The sequence below is a fragment of the Pteronotus mesoamericanus genome, unplaced genomic scaffold (assembly GCF_021234165.1).
Source record: "Pteronotus mesoamericanus isolate MK-2021 breed Mesoamerican mustached bat unplaced genomic scaffold, CSHL_Meso_final contig_25, whole genome shotgun sequence".
Lineage (NCBI taxonomy): Eukaryota > Metazoa > Chordata > Mammalia > Chiroptera > Mormoopidae > Pteronotus > Pteronotus mesoamericanus.
In genome coordinates, this window is record NW_026555105.1 from 16,233,579 (window position 1) to 16,252,115 (window position 18,537).

At 49.1% G+C, this 18,537-nt stretch overlaps 2 protein-coding genes across 3 annotated transcripts in view; one reads left to right on the forward strand and one right to left on the reverse strand.

Annotated features, from left to right (window-relative positions):
• Nucleotides 1-2,633: 2,633 nt before the first annotated feature.
• GHRH (growth hormone releasing hormone) lies at nt 2,634-7,184 on the forward strand. The gene is made up of 4 exons (XM_054573416.1): nt 2,634-2,713; nt 3,033-3,137; nt 4,543-4,662; nt 7,166-7,184. Exons 1-4 carry the CDS (start codon nt 2,634-2,636, stop codon nt 7,182-7,184), a joined length of 324 nt encoding a protein of 107 aa, XP_054429391.1.
• A 6,934-nt stretch (nt 7,185-14,118) lies between these two features.
• Nucleotides 14,119-18,537, reverse strand: part of RPN2 (ribophorin II) — a 52,515-nt gene continuing 48,096 nt past the window's right edge. The window contains exons 17-18 of one of the 2 annotated variants that reach the window (XM_054573784.1): nt 17,379-17,426; nt 14,119-14,438 (exon numbers count right to left, since the gene is read on the reverse strand). In XM_054573784.1, the coding sequence (XP_054429759.1) occupies nt 14,426-14,438; nt 17,379-17,426 (61 nt within the window). In that variant the 3' untranslated portion in view covers nt 14,119-14,425. The remainder of the gene's footprint in view (nt 14,439-17,378; nt 17,427-18,537) is intronic. The other variant, XM_054573785.1, reaches the window with a different exon arrangement.

The window sequence follows — 18,537 nt, forward strand, 5'->3', positions numbered from 1 at the left end:
TGCGTCTTGATTGACCAGGCCATGTAGCTGCTCAGCACCATTCTGAATGAGCAAGGGGTTGCTGGATTTACTATGACTTACTCTCCCAATCTGCCTTCTTACTATGTTATTTTCAGCTCCCTAAACCACTGTATGTATATAGGGATGCGCCAACCAAGCAGGTGTTTCTGTTTGTCCCCCTTTTTCCTTCCCCAGAGACCCAATGACAAAGAGCAAAAGCTTTCGGTTTCCCCAGACCCGTTTCCCACGTGCAGGTGATGAATTCTGAAGCGCCCCATGAATGCGGAGCGCTGTGAATAGGGTATTGTATCTGGGAGGCTGCTGCGGGGAGCAGGAGGAAGTCGGCTGGCCTGGGAATTGCGAGGCCCGTCCTGAAGCGCGCACTCCGAAACTAATCCCACGGAGGACCATGGAGAAAGGCCCTTCTCTCTGGGCTTGTTTCCTCAGCTCTAAAATGAGGATCGCAATACCTGCCCCCAGGGCGAGTGTGAGGGTGGGCTGTGCGGGCCAGGAGGGCACGGGGGGCTGGGGATCACCTGTGCCAGACCCTGGAGAAGGTGCTGGAGGCGGGGAGGCCAAGGGAGGTCGTAGGCCAGGAGCAGAGGTTTGGGCTTTGTTCTGGAGGGAGGGGCCAAGGGCTTCTGAGCGAGTACCTGGGGTGATTAGAGGCCTGGATGTGCACAGGTCTTTAAAGGACCAGCTACAAAGACAGGAAAGCCCAGGCTGCAGCTGGGAGACAGAAAATGGAGCGGCTGTGTAAAGGGGCCCTTCTTGCCCCCAAAGATCCCCCTGCTTAGGAAACTGGCAGTGGACCAGGTCAGGAACGGGGGAGCCACATGTGATATGGTGTGACAAGGAGGACAGAAGACTGAAGATCCTTGGTTTGGGGATCAAAGACCTAAGCTAGATGCAAAACACGTCTGAAGGGCCTGTCGAGTGGATGAAGGTGCAGGAGCTCTGGGTGGCATGGCAGGTGGATGTCGAAGGGGCAGCCCTGGGGGGCAGATACCATGTTCTCATCTCTTCTGTAGCCTAGTCCTTGCCAGAAGCTTAACAAATATTTTCAAGTTAAGGGGACTTGGACTTGACACAGTAAGAGGAACCTCCTAACAAGGAGAGCTGTCTGGAAATAGGACCGAGGTAGTGAGCTCCTTGTCATTCACTGGCAACAAGTGTTTGAGCAGGAACTGAAAGATTGCCTGGGGGTAGGGTGGAGGGAGCGTGCACATCAAGGAGGGGCTGATGACTGAGGCCCAGATGGCGGCTCCCTCCAGGTGTGGAGGTGCTGGGTCGCGCGTGCATTGAGCTGCCCCATGTGTGCTTCCTTGGGTCTCAAGGCAACCCTGGGTCAGGACCCGGTCTCCGGAAGGAGTGCAGTGAGGCCCTGAGAGGTCAGGCGAGCCCAGGAAGGGAAGGCAGATTCTGCCTGGGCCGATCCTGCTTGCCAGGAATGCCTCCTAGGCAGGATCGGGGTGGAAATGGAGCAATGAGGGGTGATCATGGGAAAGGAGGGTGCCCTGCCCTCTCTGGAACTAGCGGGGCTTCTGGACAGGTCTGTATCCCCTTGAAGTGGATACCCCGCTGAAGGGGGTGGGGAGCATGGGAAATGGGAAGACCCAGTTAGTTCCCGGGGCAGGGCTGAGTCACACCAGGGCAGGTCTGCGCTGACAGTGGAGGCACCTCCCCAGCAGAGGAGGGCTCTTTCCCTGTTGACTGTTCTTCCTCTAATTGCAGAGAACCACATGGCAGGCCCCAATTAAGGGTAATTACATGATCTATGAGATAATTCTGCTGCATGAGCTCCCCAGGCTCCCTGGTCTCTTCCACGACTCAAACTCTTTGGTGAAACCTAAGTGTCTGGAGCCAGATTTATAGCCTTCCCTTCTCTCCGACTCCACACAAAACTAAAACAGCTCATGACTAATTTGACTATCCGAGCAGGTCTAATATTAGATCATCACAGCAAAAGTTTGTGGAGCATTCCCCACGTGCCCAACGACAGGTGCCTCATTTCATCTAATGCTCACAAGGACCCTATGCAGTAGACATAGTTAGCGATTCCATTTTATGGACAGGGAAGCTAAACTGAGGCCCAGAAAGGAGAAGCCACTTGTCCCGGAAGGCACAGCTAGAGATGGCAGAGCCTGATGGTGAACTCAGGTTCGACTGACTCAGGGCCCGAGCAGTCAGCCTGTTCTGAACTGTCAGGGCCACATGGGGGTGGGGCGTGTCTTGGGAGAGACCAGGGGAAGATGCTTGCTCCTCCCCTGTCGCTTGCTGAGGCCTGAACTCCATGTATAATGCCTCAAAGGAAGGGGCAGTTTCACCACTCTCTTTATTTCCTGCTCAAGCCTAAATCAGCAGGATAGCTCCAGCATGTCCATTTTACAGATGGAGAAAATGAGGCCAAAACTCGGGACTGGCAGGGGCAGAATTGGAACCCAGGTCTATCTGATTTCTGGGGTCTGGGTGTTTTTTTCCTACCCCACATTTACAAAAGATAAAGGACCAAAGCTTGCACTGAGCCAGGTCCAGGGCTGGGCCCACCCAGCCAGCAAAGGGCATCTCTGTGGTCGTGGCTACCTCTGGCCTTCCCTCCTGTCATCTTCCAGGTGCCACCACAAGGGTGAAGGATGCTGCTCTGGGTGTTCTTCCTCATGCTCCTAACCTTCAGCAGTGGCTCCCACTGCTCCTCACCCTCCCTGACCCTCAGGTAAGCAGCCCTGCCAACAGGGCTTGGATTTCTGCTGCCCCGAAACCGTCCCTGTGGGAGGAGGGTGCTTAGAGGATGCAGAATCAAGCCATCAGCTGGCCTCAGCCGTCTCCTCAGGCAGCCCCCACTGCCCGCCTCTGGAAGGGGGCCAGGCTCTGAGCTCCAAAGAGGTTGTCCAGCCCAGGTTCCAGCTCTCTCTGGGGATGAGCAGGGCCAAGGGCAACACAAAGCCTTACAGAGACCTGCTGAGTGTAGCTACCTGGGTCCCCTTGCCTGGTTCCACCGTCCTGCCCTTTGACCTTTGACTCCTCCCACATAGGATGCCGCGGTATGCCGACGCCATCTTCACCAACAGCTACCGGAAGGTGCTGGGCCAGCTGTCGGCCCGCAAGCTGCTCCAGGACATCATGAGCAGGCAGTTGGGGTGAGCAGCCACTCTTGGGATTGCTTTCTACACTACACAAGCATCAGTTGGGAGGGACCAAGTTTGGCCTCTCCCTCTGCACAGCATCCGTCATTTCTGGACTTGTCAGAGCAGAAGGACCCCAATGTCAAAGCTTTGCTTACCTCTGGCTATTAAATGATCGTTGAACACCTATTATGTGCCTCTCCTTATGCTGGGATCCAATAGTAACAATACTGATGGTAGTTACCAGTTGAGTGTGATTCTGTGCCATAAACAAAGGCTCTGCACCGGGACACTCACATGTCCTTGGCACACTGCTGGACACAGTAAGCCCTTGGTAGTGTTAGCCATTATTCTTCATTTCTTATTTGCTCTAACAACACTACAAAGTAGGACTCTTACCCCATTGCCCAGGGCCATTAATAACTTCTAAGGAATACACACCAAAGATTGGCAGAGCTTAACTCCACAGCCTGGGCATTTTGGAAAAATTCCAAAGGTATAGAGAAATTGCATCGATGGTACAAAGGACTTCCACATACGCTTCCCTATATTCAACAATTCCTAATATTTTTATCATATTTGCTTACTCTATATCTATACCTAGATAGAGATCTACACATATACATGTACACACTTATTATTATTATTAATATTATTATTTTGCTAAACTCTTTGAGAGTAAATTGCAGTCATCATGACTCTTTACCCTTAACTACTACTGCAGGTATCTCCCAATATCTAATGAAATGACATTCTCTTACATAATCACAGTATAATTATCACTTAGAGTCCCTATTCAAATTTTCCCAAAATGTCCTTTACAACAATTATTTCTTTTTGTGATTTGGGATCCATGGGTTGCATTTAGTTGTTATGTCTCTTTAGTTTCTTTTAATCTGAGGCAGTTGCTCAGTCTTTGGAACAGCTGCCATTGACATTTTGTTTGGTAAAGGCCAGTTGTTTATGGAATGGCCCTCACATTGGATTTGCCTGATGCTCCCTCATGACTGGACTCAGGTTATGCAACAGAAGAGATGCTGCTATCATCTCTGTGCCTCGTGTCAGGAGGCGCACGAGGTCACTTTGTCTCATTATTGGTGAGAGTGACTTTGATCACTTGGTTAATGTGGTGTCTGCCGGGTTTCTCCTCTGTAAAGTTAATCGTTTTCCCCTCGTAATTAAGAATTAATCTGTGGGGAGATATTTTGCAAATGTCTATTACAGAGCCTATGCTCTTCACCATACTCGTATATACTGCCTTCCTATATGTTGCTGAATCCAACTCAGCTGGGTGGGAGCATCCATACCAGATATCAGAATAGGCACAGGGACACACCTGCTCTATTTGCTTTGCCCTGGCCTTTCCCAGACCTCTCCACCCAAACAGCAACCTCAATTGTTTCTCTTTCTGATGAAACAGAGAGAGAAACCAGGAACAAGGAGCAAAGGTACGGCTTGGCCGTCAGGTGGACAGTGTGTGGGAAGACGAAAAGCAGATGGCATTGGAGAGCATCCTGGTGGCCCTGCCAAGGAAGCACAGGTAGGAATACGTGCATGTGTGTGTATATGTGTGTATATATGTGTGTGCATGCACGACATGTGTGTATAGGTATATTTAGGGAGCTCAGAGGCTTCCTTCCCTGAAGGTCAGCAGGATAAGGAAAGAATCTTCTCCCCTCCAGTCATGGGGCTCTGCCGGCCCCTCCTGACTCCCATCAAGAACTGGACCAAGGGCAGAAAATGTGAGATAGTGACTAGATCTTATCCACTGCTGCATCTGCAACATGCAGCAAGAGGCCAGGCTCAGCGTCTGTGTCCAAAATCTTTACTGACTCAGTCGTTCTGGGATAAGACCCAGGAACCTGAATTTTCACAAGTGTCCCAGGAGGTTCTGTTGGGCACGATCTGAGAGGTGTGTCCTGGGTCCCTTGCCAAGTTCACAAAACTATAACGCCAAAGGAAGTCCAGCCCCTCCTGACACCCTCAGGTAAACCAGCGGGAGCAGCACTCCTGCGAGGGAGAAACAGAGCAACAGTCATTGCCCATCTCAGTGACTCTCACCTTCCCACGGGGAGTCAGGGGAGATCAGGAATGAGTGTTCCCATTTTACAGAGGAGGGAAACTGAGGCAAAAAGGGCCAGCAGCTGGTTTCAAGTCAAGGACTGGCAGGCCCAACCAAGACCTGCTCTGCTTCTCTGAAGTTCCTTCACAGGAAGTGCATTTAACAGATAGTTTCCCAAGAATGGCACAACTGGAGGAACTCTGCTATAATTTTGAGGCTGATTTTCAACTGTGAGCCCAAACATGCATGCCCCCGCACGACTCTGCCAGGCACCTCTGGATCCATTAAGCAAATCCAGTTCCCAACAGAGCTCTCCGTGTCCTCCCTCACCTTCTCCCCAAACTAATTAGATACCAAGAGCTCGGGGATCTCGCCAACTACAGTCCTGTGGAGACACCAGCGGCAAGCAGCAGGCTGACAGGCAGGCTGCCGGGGGTGCGGGAACCAGGCTGGGGGGCAGGATGCGTACCCGGGCTCCAGGTCTGGTTTTGTGGCCAATTGACTGTACACGGCAACTGGTTTCCTAGTTTCCTCCGTGAAAGGAGGGGGTTAGCCCCGACCACCTCGAAGGTCCCTAACTCTTCTAAGTGTAATGCCTATCCTGGGCCTCTCACACTGGGATTAGGTCATCACTCACCTGCTTTATGACTCCTTCCAGGCCCCAGTGGGGTGAGTGGCCCCACAGGGAAGCCAAGCCCTAAGAATGCAGGCTTTGTTCCTGCAGGTCAAAAGCCACGGCTTGACAGAGCTCCAAGTCATAGTACAGTGGGAAAGGGCCTGGAGGCTGCTACAGCCATCGGTCCGGCAAACACCAGGATGTCACTAGTGAGCCAGGGCAAACGGAAACTAAGCGTGAGTCCTTCCATCTTGGTGACGCAGAGCAGGATGATTTGCTGGATGGCACACTTCCGCACTCACCACACTCGTGTCCCCTAACAGCCCTGCACGGTAACTGAGGTTCCGATTTCTCTGCCCTCCGGCCCCTTAAAGATCATCCAGTGACTTTTACGTGCCAGGCTCCGGGCTGAGGGTGCAGCAGCGGTCCCTGCCCTCGTGGCATTCCTAATGCACCAAGGCAGGCAAAACTTAAACAAGTACTTGTAAGGCGGATTGGTTAATTTGTAATAAATGATAAGAGACGCAAGGGGTATGGTGAATGTGTGTTCCGTAGGGATAACCTAATCTAACCCTGTCTGGGGATGAGAGGTGACTTCAAGGGGAAGTGGCCAGCCTGGGATCGCAGTGGGAGTGGGTCAGCAGAACTGGGGGTAAGAATGAGGTTCTTTTTATTATTTTTTAAAAACTCTTCAATGATAGTTGACATGCAATATTACATTAGTTTCAGGTGTACAACATAGTGATTTGACATTTATACAGCTTACGAAGTCATCACCCCGGTATGTCTAGTACCCATCCGATACCATACATAGTTATTATGATATCATTGACTATATTCTCTATGCTGAACCTCACATCCCCATGACTGTTTGTATAACTGGCAATTTGTACTTCTTAATCCCTTTGCCTTTTTCACCCATCCCCCAAAGCTCCTCCCATCTGGCAACCATCAATTTGTTCTCTGTATCTATCATCTTTATCCAGTGGTCTATTCATGGGTACTTACAGTACTTCCAAATCTTGGCTATTGTAAGTAATGCTGCAGTGAACACAGGGGTGCATATATCTTTCTGAATTAGCGTTTTGGATTTCTTCAGGTAAAGGCCCAGGAGTGGGATTGCTGAGTCATGGGGTAGTTCAACTTTTAATTTTTTGAGGACCCTGCATCCTGTTTTACTTGGTGACTGCACCAATCTACAATGCCAGCAACAGCGCACCAGTGTTCTCTTCAAAATGAGGTTCTTTTGGGACCCAGTCAAGTCAGTCCTGACACTGGCGCAGCCATCACCCTAGTTCCAAGTGTCCCCGCCCTCACTCGCCCTTTCCTCAGTCCCCTGATGGAGTTTTTTCTTTCTTTCTGCAGCAGGAATTCCCAAGGATGAAGAGTCTGCCAGTGTTTTATGCTGCCTGCAGGCAAAACACAACTGCATCCAGTTAATCCTATTTAATTTTTGACCTACTTTTTCCTCTGTAAATACAATAAAATTCCCCCATCCTGGTCTGCAGTTCGGTTTTATCTTCAGCCTAATTTTTTATGTGGTTTACATAGTTACATTTCCCAAAGTGGTATTACACGGTGTAATTAAAAAAAAAAAAAAAAAGCTAACATTTATTGGGCACTCAGAGTACCGGCTGGGCAGCTTCATGCCTAGAATCTCATATACTACTCACACAGCCCCACGGGAGGTATCGGCGTCCTTCTCATTTCACAGACAGGGAGCCGAGAAGGTCAGCTGGATTGCACGGGTACAGCCGACAAGGAGAGAACGGGCATTCAAACTGAGGCCGTCCAGCCCAGAGTCAGCCTCTTAACTATATTCTCCCACTCTGCACCCGGCTCACACTTCATCCATTGATGACTTGTTTGTCTATGAGCACCACCATTTATTCATTCAACAGATAGTTATAGGGTACCCACGATGTGCCAGGCACTGTTTGAGGCACTGGGAACACAGTCGTGGACAGACAAAGCCCCTGACCTCATAGAGCTTTCCTTCAAATTAGGGGAAGAATAACAAAAAACACGTAAACATAGAGTACGTCAGATAGTGGCAATTATGAAGGATAAAAATTTAAGGGGATGGAGCCCTGGTGGGGTGTCTTAATTGGTTGGAGCACCGTCCTGTGCACCAAAAGGTTGTGGGTTTGCTTCCCAATCAGGGCACATACTCATGTTGTGGGTTTGATCCCAGGTCTCTCTCTCTCTCTCCTTTTTTCTCTCTTTACAATCAATAAAAAACACACCCTCAGGTGAGCATTAAAAATAATTTGAGGGGATCGGGAGCTCTGGAGGGCATTCTTTTATCTATAATGTATAAATGTTCTGTGTAGTGGTCAGGGAAGGCCTCACTGATAAGGTAACATTTGAGTAAAGGCCTGAAGGAAGCAGGGCCTTGGCCTTGTGAATATCTGGGTAAAGAACATTCCATGCAGAGTGAAAATCCAATACAAAAGCCCAGAGGCAAGCGTGGGGAAGGAGGAAGAGCAAGGAGGTCAGTGTGGCTAGAACAAGAAGGTGTGAGGGAAAGAAAAGGAGGCCCAGACAGAGCAGGAGCCCGGCTCATGAGGACCCGGGGAGGCCACGGTAAGGACTCTGGAACTCATCCTCGGTGAGACAGGAGCCAGCACAGAGTTTAAGCAAAAGAACAACATGATTTCACTTACCTAACACCGCTCTGAGATAGGGTCAAATTCTGGTTACATTTTTAGGGTAGAACTCATTTGCCAATGGAAAGGGTGTGGAGATTGGAGTAAAAAACGACTCCAAAGTTTTTGGCCTGAGCAATTGGAAGGATGGAGTTGCCATTTATGAGTTTTGGGGATTGGGGAAGAATTGGGAGACGGGTTAGACATATGGAGCCTGAGATGCTATTAACAGGGCAAGTGAGGGTGTCGAAGAGGCACCTGCACTTATGGAATCTGGAGACTGGGGTCAGGAGAGTGGTCTGGGCAGCCAGTGTGGTTTGGCAGCTGTCACCATCTAGAAAAGTGAGCGAGCACGCCAAGGAAAAAGTACACAAAGAGTAGAGAAGAGGTCCAAGGCCCGACCCTGGGGCACCGCAGCATTTGAAGTTTGGAAGAAAGATGAGGAACCAGCAAAGAAGACTGAGAAGGAGCAGGCAATGAGCCATTGGGAAAACTACAAGAGAGAGAAATTCCAGAAGTCAACTGAAAAAACAAAAGTATTCCAAGAAGGGAGTTACCTACTGTACCAAGTGCTGCTGATGGGTCAAGTCACATGAGAACTGACCACAGCAGTAGCCATGGAAGCCACCAATGACCTTGGCAAGAACGAACTGGGTGCAGCAGTGAAGGCAAAAGTCTGACACGAGTGGCTTCAAGAGCAATTGGAAGGAGAGGAATCTGAGCTGATGAGTTTAGCTGGTGGCCAATATGGTGGCCACAAACCGCAGGTGGCTACCGAACACGTAAAATGTGGCTGGTACGAACTGAGACGCGTGCATCGAGTGTAAAACAGACACTGGATTTCGAAGACAAAAATGAAAGGAGACTATAAAATCACAACATTTTTCGTACTGATTACATGTTAAAATAATATTTTGGCTATAATGGGTTAAGTAACATTAAAAATAACTTCATCTGTTTCTTTTTTACTTTTCTATTGTAGTTACTAGAAATTTGGAAATCTTTGGTAGAGATAATTCTTTTGATTTTTGCTATAAAATGAAGCTGAGAACTGAAGCCACTTACCAGAGAATCTATGTCAGCAATTATTCCACTTTTTCTACCCATGTTTCTTATTAGAATCTGAACTTCCTAGAGGAATCAAAATGCTCTATATTTTGGACAATGGTTACACCAGTGTCATTAGATGTAAAAATGCATTGAGCCGCACACTTAAGATTTGTACATTTTACTATAATTAAATCTTTTTTTTTAAAAAAAAGTCTGGGTGATAAAATGTGTTTTGATTAAAAGCAGAAGAATCACAGCATTTTAGAGTTGGTGGGGACTCAGAGATGAGCAATGCCAACTCCATCATTTTCCAGCTGGGGACACACAGTCCCATGGACCTGTCTCCCCGCACCAGAACAGAACCCGCCACCTCCGTTCGTCACAGGGTTTAGACCACCTGCTCTCTCTGGGCGCCGTTTACCTTCCCAGAAAGGGTGTGAATCGTGGGAAAGGCTCCACGGGGGCCACTGCAGTGGCAGGCAGAGGAGACAATAGGAACAATAGGGAAACAAAAGCCCCCTCCAGAGGCGAAGGCTGGCTATTGAGGGCAGGCAGCCCACTTCAACCAAGAGTGGCGGGCGGCCGAGAACCTGCCAGGGAACAAAGGAGGGGCCTGCTCAATGGGGGGACGCGCGGGGCCAGCCGCGAGCCTGTTCGGTCCCCCAGACCCACCTGCTCATCTCCTTCCTCTGCCTGTCCCCACAAAAGCAAACACTGAAGGCTCTCTCAACTTCCAATTAGTTTTTCAAATGAAGTAACGACCACCGGGAGCCGCTGCTACTTGCGGTTTTCGAGGTGAATGCAATTAGAAAGGCAGAAACGGCGATGGCAACAATTCCGGTGCTTCATCACCATTAACGTTGACACTAATGGAGTCTTAAAAGACTTAACCCCTCCCCACAGAGGTGCTGGGAGCTTCCCATCCCGTGGGGGTCCTACTAAAGACCAAGTGCTATTTTTTCCCCTTAAAGAAATGCTTTAATCAATGGGGGGCTCATGATTTTTAATAATAACCCCTTTTGTTTGTATTCAAGTTCATAAAGAGGTGTCCCCTGCATTACTTCATTTGCTCCCCAACACAGCCCTCTGGAGAGAGGCACAGCAGGGGGGCCGGCCTCCCGCAGAGGTGAGAGGTCGGTGACTCAGCCAGGAAACAATTCCTGATTCCAAGGCTCCAGGCCCCTCAGGAAAGGCAAGCTGGGCAATCAAGTAAATTAAAAGAACACACATGGACCTGGTACAGCTGTGTCCTGGGCCCCTGCTAACAACACACAGGAAATAACAACATCTACACTAACCAAACAGAGTCCATGTGAAGTGCCAGGCACTGTGGTAAGTGTTTTGGGTGTGAACGCATTTCATCCTTAGAAAACCCTCAGAGGTATTACCCTCATTTTACTGAAGGGAAACTGAGGCCCAGAGAGATGCCAAACGACACACAGCAAGTTAGGGAATTCAGACAGAGCAGGTCAGTTGGACTCTGAACTGCTATGCTTAGTACTCCTTAGAGACGGCCCAGCCCTGCTGTGGTGTCAAAGGAAAACCAGAGATGCACAGTAGTTAAAGTGGTTAAAACAGATACTATTCAGGACTATTGCAATAGGGGAAGAGACCGCAGTATAGAACTTGGCTCAATTCCAAACACTGCATAGGCCAAGTAGGGACTTACAGTCAAAAAGCACAGTGGGGATCAGTGGAAGAAAAATATCACAGGCCAGTTGGATTCTGGCTAAACCGACCCAACAGGATTCTTGCTGAAGGCAGGTCAGGATGATCAGATGTCACCCAGGGAATGCTGGAGGCTGAGGAACCTGATCAGGTATCAAGGTGATCAGATATTGAGGGTGGGGGGTTCTGGTTAAACTGACTCAGCAGGGTCCTCGCTAAAACAAGATTTTATGAGGAAGTGCACAGAGGGGCCTAGGAGAAGGTTTGGGAGCCTAGTTAAAGTTTGGCCAAGCAAATACTCTGTCAGTGCTGAATAATGTGAGCGACAAATCTAGTGTTCAGTAGCTATGGGAACTAGGCCTGCTGTCAACTCCAGCCTTCCCAGACTCTGCCGAGACTTGCTTCAGAGCTGGGAGCTAAGGGCTCTTCAAAAAATAAATAAATAAATAAAATCTGCATCGAAGAAGGGAGGCAGGGAGAGAGGGAGGGAGGAAAGGAAGGAAGGAAGGAAGGACGGACGGAAGGAAGGAAAGAAGGAAGGAAGGAAGGAACTCTTACCTTTTGTGACAACATGGATGAAATGGTGATTAAGCTAAGTGAAATAAGCAAGCCGATGAAAGACAAATACCATATGATCTCACCTATAAGTGGAATCTATTCAACAAAATAAACTAATGAACAAAATAAACCACAGGCAAGGAAACATGAGCAGACTGAAAGTGACCAGAGGCGATGGGGAAGGACGACAATGGTGGAAAGACGGGTAAGGAACTAGACAAAGGACATGTATGAATGACCCATGGACATGGACAACAGAGTGGGGACTGACTGTGGGAGTTAAGTGGGGGATGGGTGGAGGGAGGCAAAGGGAAAAACTGAGACAACTGTAATAGAATAAACATGATTTAAACATTAAAAAAAGACATTAAAAAAAATGTTTCAGCCAGTGGGAGGGCCAGAAGGGAGGGCATGTGAGGTGAATTTTTGCCTCTGCTAAATCCCAGCATCATATTCAAGTTCCCTTAAATTTGTCATCAGTCCTAAAATCTATTCCCTTCACCATGGCCCTTAAAAGCCGTGTTTGCTCAGGCTTTTCAGGATACCCTCCTCCTGGCTAGCTACACCCTAGTGGCACTGGCCTAATGTCAGCTCAGATTTGTCAAGATCTTGCCTCAGAGCCTTTGCATATGTTTATTCTCTTCCCAGCTCTGCAAAGGCTTGTCCTTGGGGTGTCAGCTTAGCTTTCCCAACCCTGCTAGATAAAAACTGCTTCCTTTAACACTCTTCTCATGCTTGTAATCGCTTTACTCCCTTTCCCTGTCTCCTGCAGGTTCTAAGTGGGTCAGGGGCAGGGTATGTGTCTGTCTTGCTCACTGCTCTAGTTCTGGACACAGCACCAAGGCTGGCACAGAGCAAAGGTCTGCTGTCGCTTGACTCCCCAGCTCCCTCTGGGTCTGCAGGCCAGCCCTGAACCAGCCGTGGCGCGCCTTTGCCCTCTGAGCCCCTTCTCCAGGAAGCTGTCTCCCGGCCTCCTTTCCTCCAGTCACTGCACTTCTATCATCAGGCCCCAAGCCCGCTTCTCTGCACTGCCGTCCACCAGGCCTCATTCGGTCTGTCTTCCCGAAGCCGACAGCCCTAGTCACAGGTGTAACCAGCAGGGTGGGCTCCCCGGCTCCCATCCCTGCCACACCACTCTGAGCTGAGGTCCCAGCAAACGCAAGGGACACTAGAAAGGTGGGATAGCTAAAAAAAAAAAAAAAATTTAAAAGCAAGTCTTCCAGGCATCTGTCCACAGGAGTAAGGCTGGCAAGTGGAGCAGCACGTGTGGCATGAGGACTGACGTCGTGAGGGGCGGGGCTCTGGGGCGACGCCTCCAGAGGGAGGAGCCGACTGTTGAGCTATAGCGTCGTCGGCTCAGGTCCAGCCGATTGTTGTCAACTCTAAATCCAATACCCCAAACCTTTCTCTAGTTGTACGTTAGTCCTAATTCAATAAAAAACAAACAAACAAAAAACCCCACTGTGATCAAACACAACATATCTATGGGCCACCAGCTTGCAACCTCTGGAGGCTGCGGCCTCCTTCCCCCCTTGGAGGCAGCCCTATTGTTGCCCACATTGCCCTCCTGCCTGCAGAAGCCCATTCAGAGCTAGCCCAAAGTTCCAGTATTTCCGTTCGCTTTCCCCCAATCTAAATTCCAATTTCCTCACTGTAGTGAAGTCCAGCTTGGAAAGCAACCTGAATAAAATAACCTTTACCCCAAATTCAATACTGTTAGGATTAGCCACATTTTGAAAGTTATCTAAATGTATCGGTTATGTTTCCATTAACAGAATTAGAAGCAATGACCCCAAGCCCTGGGCCAAGTGCTTCTGGTGTGCAAAGCTCCTCCAGCCAGATGAAGTTATCACCCCTCTTTTACTGGAGAACAAAAGGAGGCTTAGAGAAGTTAAGCCACTGCCCAAAGTCCCTCACCCTAGTGAGTGGTAAGAGCAGGTACCTGGCACTTAAGTCTATACACTTAACCACACTATTCAATATTACTTCTCTGCATTACATTACATAACCCCCATGTCATGGCAGTCCCACGGACAACTTCATGAGAGGCATTCTTGAGGTGCGTGTGGTCCCCCGAAAGCCTAAGACTGCTCATGGGGTTAGCCTTCTTCTAAGACAATCCCTTCCCTCCCCCACTGCACGCCGACACTAAATTCTCAAGGCAAAAAGGAGAACCTTCAGGTACCAACAGGGCTCATACAGAGTTGGTACCCAGGTCTGGAGAAGAAAGGACAGTGGCTTTTCCAGGTGAGAAGGGCCAATGTGAAAGGGCCTAAAAAACATCCTGGCCCATTGTGCCAACAATACATCCCAACTACGTCCTCAGGCATGTGCCCCAGGAGTCCCATCAGTCCAAAGGTACTACAACAAACTCTCAAGCAGGCCTCTGTCCCTGTTATTCTCTTTATTCCAAAACAGATTTATTACAGGCTTCAGCTTTTCCAATGCAACACAAGGGTACGTTAGGAGTATTCACAGCACCCTGCTAGGGCCTCATGCCAAAGAAACAGAGTGTCTGGGCTCACAGGGATCTCTGGCTCTGTGCTGGGGCAACAGAAAAACAAGCAAAAGTGTGACCACAATGTCAACTTTTTTCTTTTTATATAAAGTTGTTTTTTTCATTCCCCTTTACAAACTGAACTGTCCTTTACTCCTCTTCTTGACATTCATTTCAGGTTTCAGAGCTTCCTTTCTTCTGGAACTAATGCGCTGTTCTGAAAGAAAATGGAGACAAATACAAAATTATTGAAGGTTTCAATTCGCTGTTACAATTCCTAATTGGTCAACAGGGAGACCAAGGTATCCTCCCACTATAAGATCCCACTGATAAAGGAAGTCATTTTTAAATTAATTCTATTTATTTATGCCCCATCTCATGTCACAAAACAGTGTAAGACAGCTAGTTCAAACTAAAACTGATGACCACTTAAAAACAATGAAACAAAACTGACGGTAACTAAGAAAGGAAGGGGTATGTGAGAACTTAAGGAGATGAGGTAATCCGGGCACACCTCTCACAGTGCAAGGCCGAAAAGACAGTGTACATTTTGATTAGGTGAACGGAAAGGGCGGTTCAAAGAACGCTCATCTTCAATCCCCCAGACTCCAGGTCCGCCAGCCCACACCTGGCCCTCATGTAGCCTGGAAGACAACCTTCTGACCACTCAGTACAGAAACCTGTGTGTGGTCATGCTCTTGCCAATGGTCAGAATCTGCATCTAAACCTAGGAAAGAACGATTCTCAAAAACAGGACTCAGCTCACAGAAAAATTTTAAGAGCCGGGGGCGGGAACCACTCTCTCTCTTTATTCCTTCTTTCCCCAAGGCTGCCTTTCCCTAGACTCCAGGAAGTAATGGGAAACACACGAGTGAAGATGACAATCTAGACACTGCAACCAGGAGGGTGACAGCACCAAGTACGTGCTCCGGCGGCTCCAGCAAGCAGAGGCAGGGTGCTGACGCGCACACCGTCCTCAGCGGGTGGCTGAGCAGTGCTGAGGGCCGACGCGATGACACCGCCTTGCAGAACAGTGGCTTCAGTCCTCCTCAGCATCCCCGAGGGGCACGTGCAGGCTCAGAACTAATCCTGAGGGCTGAAGGGAGTGCCCCTAGGACTCCACCAACACTCAGAGGTTCCCAGGTGCCTTAAAATGTGTGTTCCAAATGGTTCCCATGGAGAAGACTGCCTGAGCGTGAAATGAGAACGGCTGGCAGGGCAGTGGCCCACAAGCCCCTATCGTGGCTCCGTGACGCCCGACCAGGTCAATGTCTGTCCTCAAACCAAAACCACCTTTAAAATCCTAGGTCCCAACCTCAGAAAGTCCTAAACATCCAAGTAATCAAGTGACCTCCCTCTCTTTCTAGCAGTATGATTTGGGGGTGACTGGGTGAGGGCGGAATATCTAAAAATCAAGAAAAACAAAATCAATCCCAAGTTACTTTAAAGAATTAAAGAGCTCAGTATTTAGCAGAAAGGACCAGTTCTGAAAGCAAATCTCAGACAGAACAAGTATAATTTAGGACAAAATCGAATGGAAACAGCCAGGGAATGAGAGTGGAAAGGAGAGACTAAGAAGGGGCACAGGGGCACTTTTGGGGGTGTGGAAGTTGTCTGTGTCTCCACTGATGGGGTATTTCCACGACTGTGTAAGTTTGTCAAGAGTCACAAAGTTGTACACTAAAAAGGGTCAATGTTACTGTATATAAATTAAACCTAAAAAAACACCCCCCAAAACTAACAACAAATGTAGCCTCTTCTGTGCTGAGGACTAGATGTTCCAATATATGCTCACACATCAGTGAAAGGGCTCTACAGTCATGCTTTTGTTGATTTTTCTTATTTTCAGAGGATTAAAAATTAGACGGCTTCATTGCCCTGGCAGGGAAAGCCATTTTCCACTGCAAGGGATGAGAGGGAACATGACTAGAAAATTCAAATACTTCTCTCCCCCTTTCCTAAGACTTCACTTATTTATTTTTAGAGAGAAGGGAAGGGAGGGAGAAAGAAAGGGAGAGAAACATCGATGTGAGAGAGAAACATCGATCGGTTGCCTCTTGCACACTCCCAACCAGGGACTGGGCCGCACCCCAAGCATGTGCCCTGCCTGGGAACTGGACCGGCGACCTTTCAGTTTGCAGGCTGGCAGGTGCTCAACCCACTGAGCCCCACCAGTCAGAGTGCTCCCTCCTCTTTGCTGGTCTAATACAGGGGTCAGCAAACTATGGGCTACAGGCCAAGTCCAGCCCATCGCCTGTTTTCTTAAGTAAAGTATTATTGGCACATGGCCTTGCTCATTTGTTTCTCAGTTTTTGGATGTTTTCACATCACAGTGGCAGAGCTGAGTAGTTCTAATAGAGACTATATGGCTTGTGAAGCCTGAAGTTCTACCTGGCTCTTTCCAGAAAACTTCTGCCGATCCGCGGTCTAGAGGGACTGATCAGTGAAGCATCAGACACTCTCTCCTTCCCTCCCTTCACCTTGCTTACACTTCCATCCCTGCCTTAGGACTAACACCTGCATGGAGAATGGGTAATATTTCACATGACATTTCAGTCACACGGGGAGCAGCCCCGAACCATATCCGAAGCTCCAAGAACCCGTGTTCTGACACTGGCTTTGCTCTGTGGCCATCAGTCCATAATTCAGTCTCACCAAACACACTGTTTGGCCCAACCAAAGGTTAGTGTTACAAAAAGGCCTAGAAACAATGACAAGGTGTGCCAGGATTTGCCATCGGACCACCACGTAATGAATTTAGGTGTTCCGAATGAGGTCCCCCTCTAAGAAGTTCAAGACTGGGCCTGTCTTATCCTCAACTCTGTTGTCCTATAAACAGAGAGAGGGACCATTGTCTAAAAAGCACCCCATGGGGAGTAAGGGGGATGGAGTCACGTAGTTAAAGCCAGGCCAAGGCTGCTCTGCTGCAAAGTTACCCCCTCAGCTGGGCTAACTCAAGGGGCTTTGGCTTTTGCCCCAGGCCAGTCACAACCTGGGCCATGAGGTGGGAAAATGGTCTCAGAATTCAGCTTGGGCTGAGGGAGGAGGGGTGGGGAGGAAGGAGTGGGCTGCAACTAGGTAAGCAACTGACATGCATGAGGCAGGCAAGATGGGAAAGGGGCCCTGCTTCTGGGACGAGACCGCCCTTCATCGTTACCGTAATGTCCTATATTTTGCCAATCTACTGCTCTGCTCTGCAGCGATCCTGCCAAAGGAAAGAGGGATTGAGAATCAAGAAAGGACAGTGAGAAGAGAAATAAGTTGAGGAAAGAAATGGCAAACACTCAACCAGAGCTTCCATTAGGGTCACTGACTTTCCCAGTGGCAGAGTTCGTTCTAGGATTTGCACAGACGGCAACTCAAGAGCAGGCTTTACCTCTCCGTATGGGGCGTGTGCAGGGGGGAGAGGAGATTAGAATCATGGTCTCTTTCCCCAGAAAACAGACACAATTTTAGGATTCCAGATTAGGAATTCATGCTAAGCAAGCTCTAAAGCAAACGGTTTCCACCCCTTTCTTCCCTTGATTTTACTCGTCTTGTGTGGGCAATTTCCAGAAAAGAGAGAACGCAGCAGAGCATGGTCTTTGGCTCCCTGGGGCCTAGGACTGGTTGCTGCAAGAGACCAGGACTCTGCTTAGAAAAAGTAGCTGAGGCCCTGGCTCTTTCTCAGATGCAATGCATAGCTGCCAAGGTAAGGCTACGGGAGGGGCAGCAAAATGAACAGCTGCCACTGCTGGGTGCTAAGGGAAGCTCTGGTGCAATCTGGGTGACTACAGGGAAGTCCAGGAGCACACTGGGGCCGGGTCTCCTCGGGGAGGCACTCAGCAAGCTCACAATGGAGACCCGGGTGGGGATGAAATGCGTGGCTCTCCCGCCCACTGATGGTCTCTGAGGAAGCGTCTCCCTGATCTGACCAACTTAATCGGCAGCCTTGCGGGAGGGCACTCTCCTGAATTACATTCTCCCAGCCAAAGTCCTATAGAGGAGAAAGCAGGGCATGTCTGAAAATGCTGACTTCCGAAGGTGAAAGCAAATCTGACCTTTTCTTACTGACCTTTACGTGGCTGAAATCACCCAAGTCAAATCAATGACAGACACCTATGTGACACAGAAATTTGCCTCTAATCCAGGTCCAAGAGTCAAGCTGCCATCACATGGAGATCCAATCCTTGTGTGAACCTACGATTAAGACTGTCTGGTTCTTGGGCATGTGGAACCACCTGCTGAGCAGGGCAGCAGTTTCTGGGGGGGATCCCATGGACCTCTTGCTCAGGAGGAAAAGCCCCGGGAGCCTGGTGGAGGTTAGAGAGCAGTAA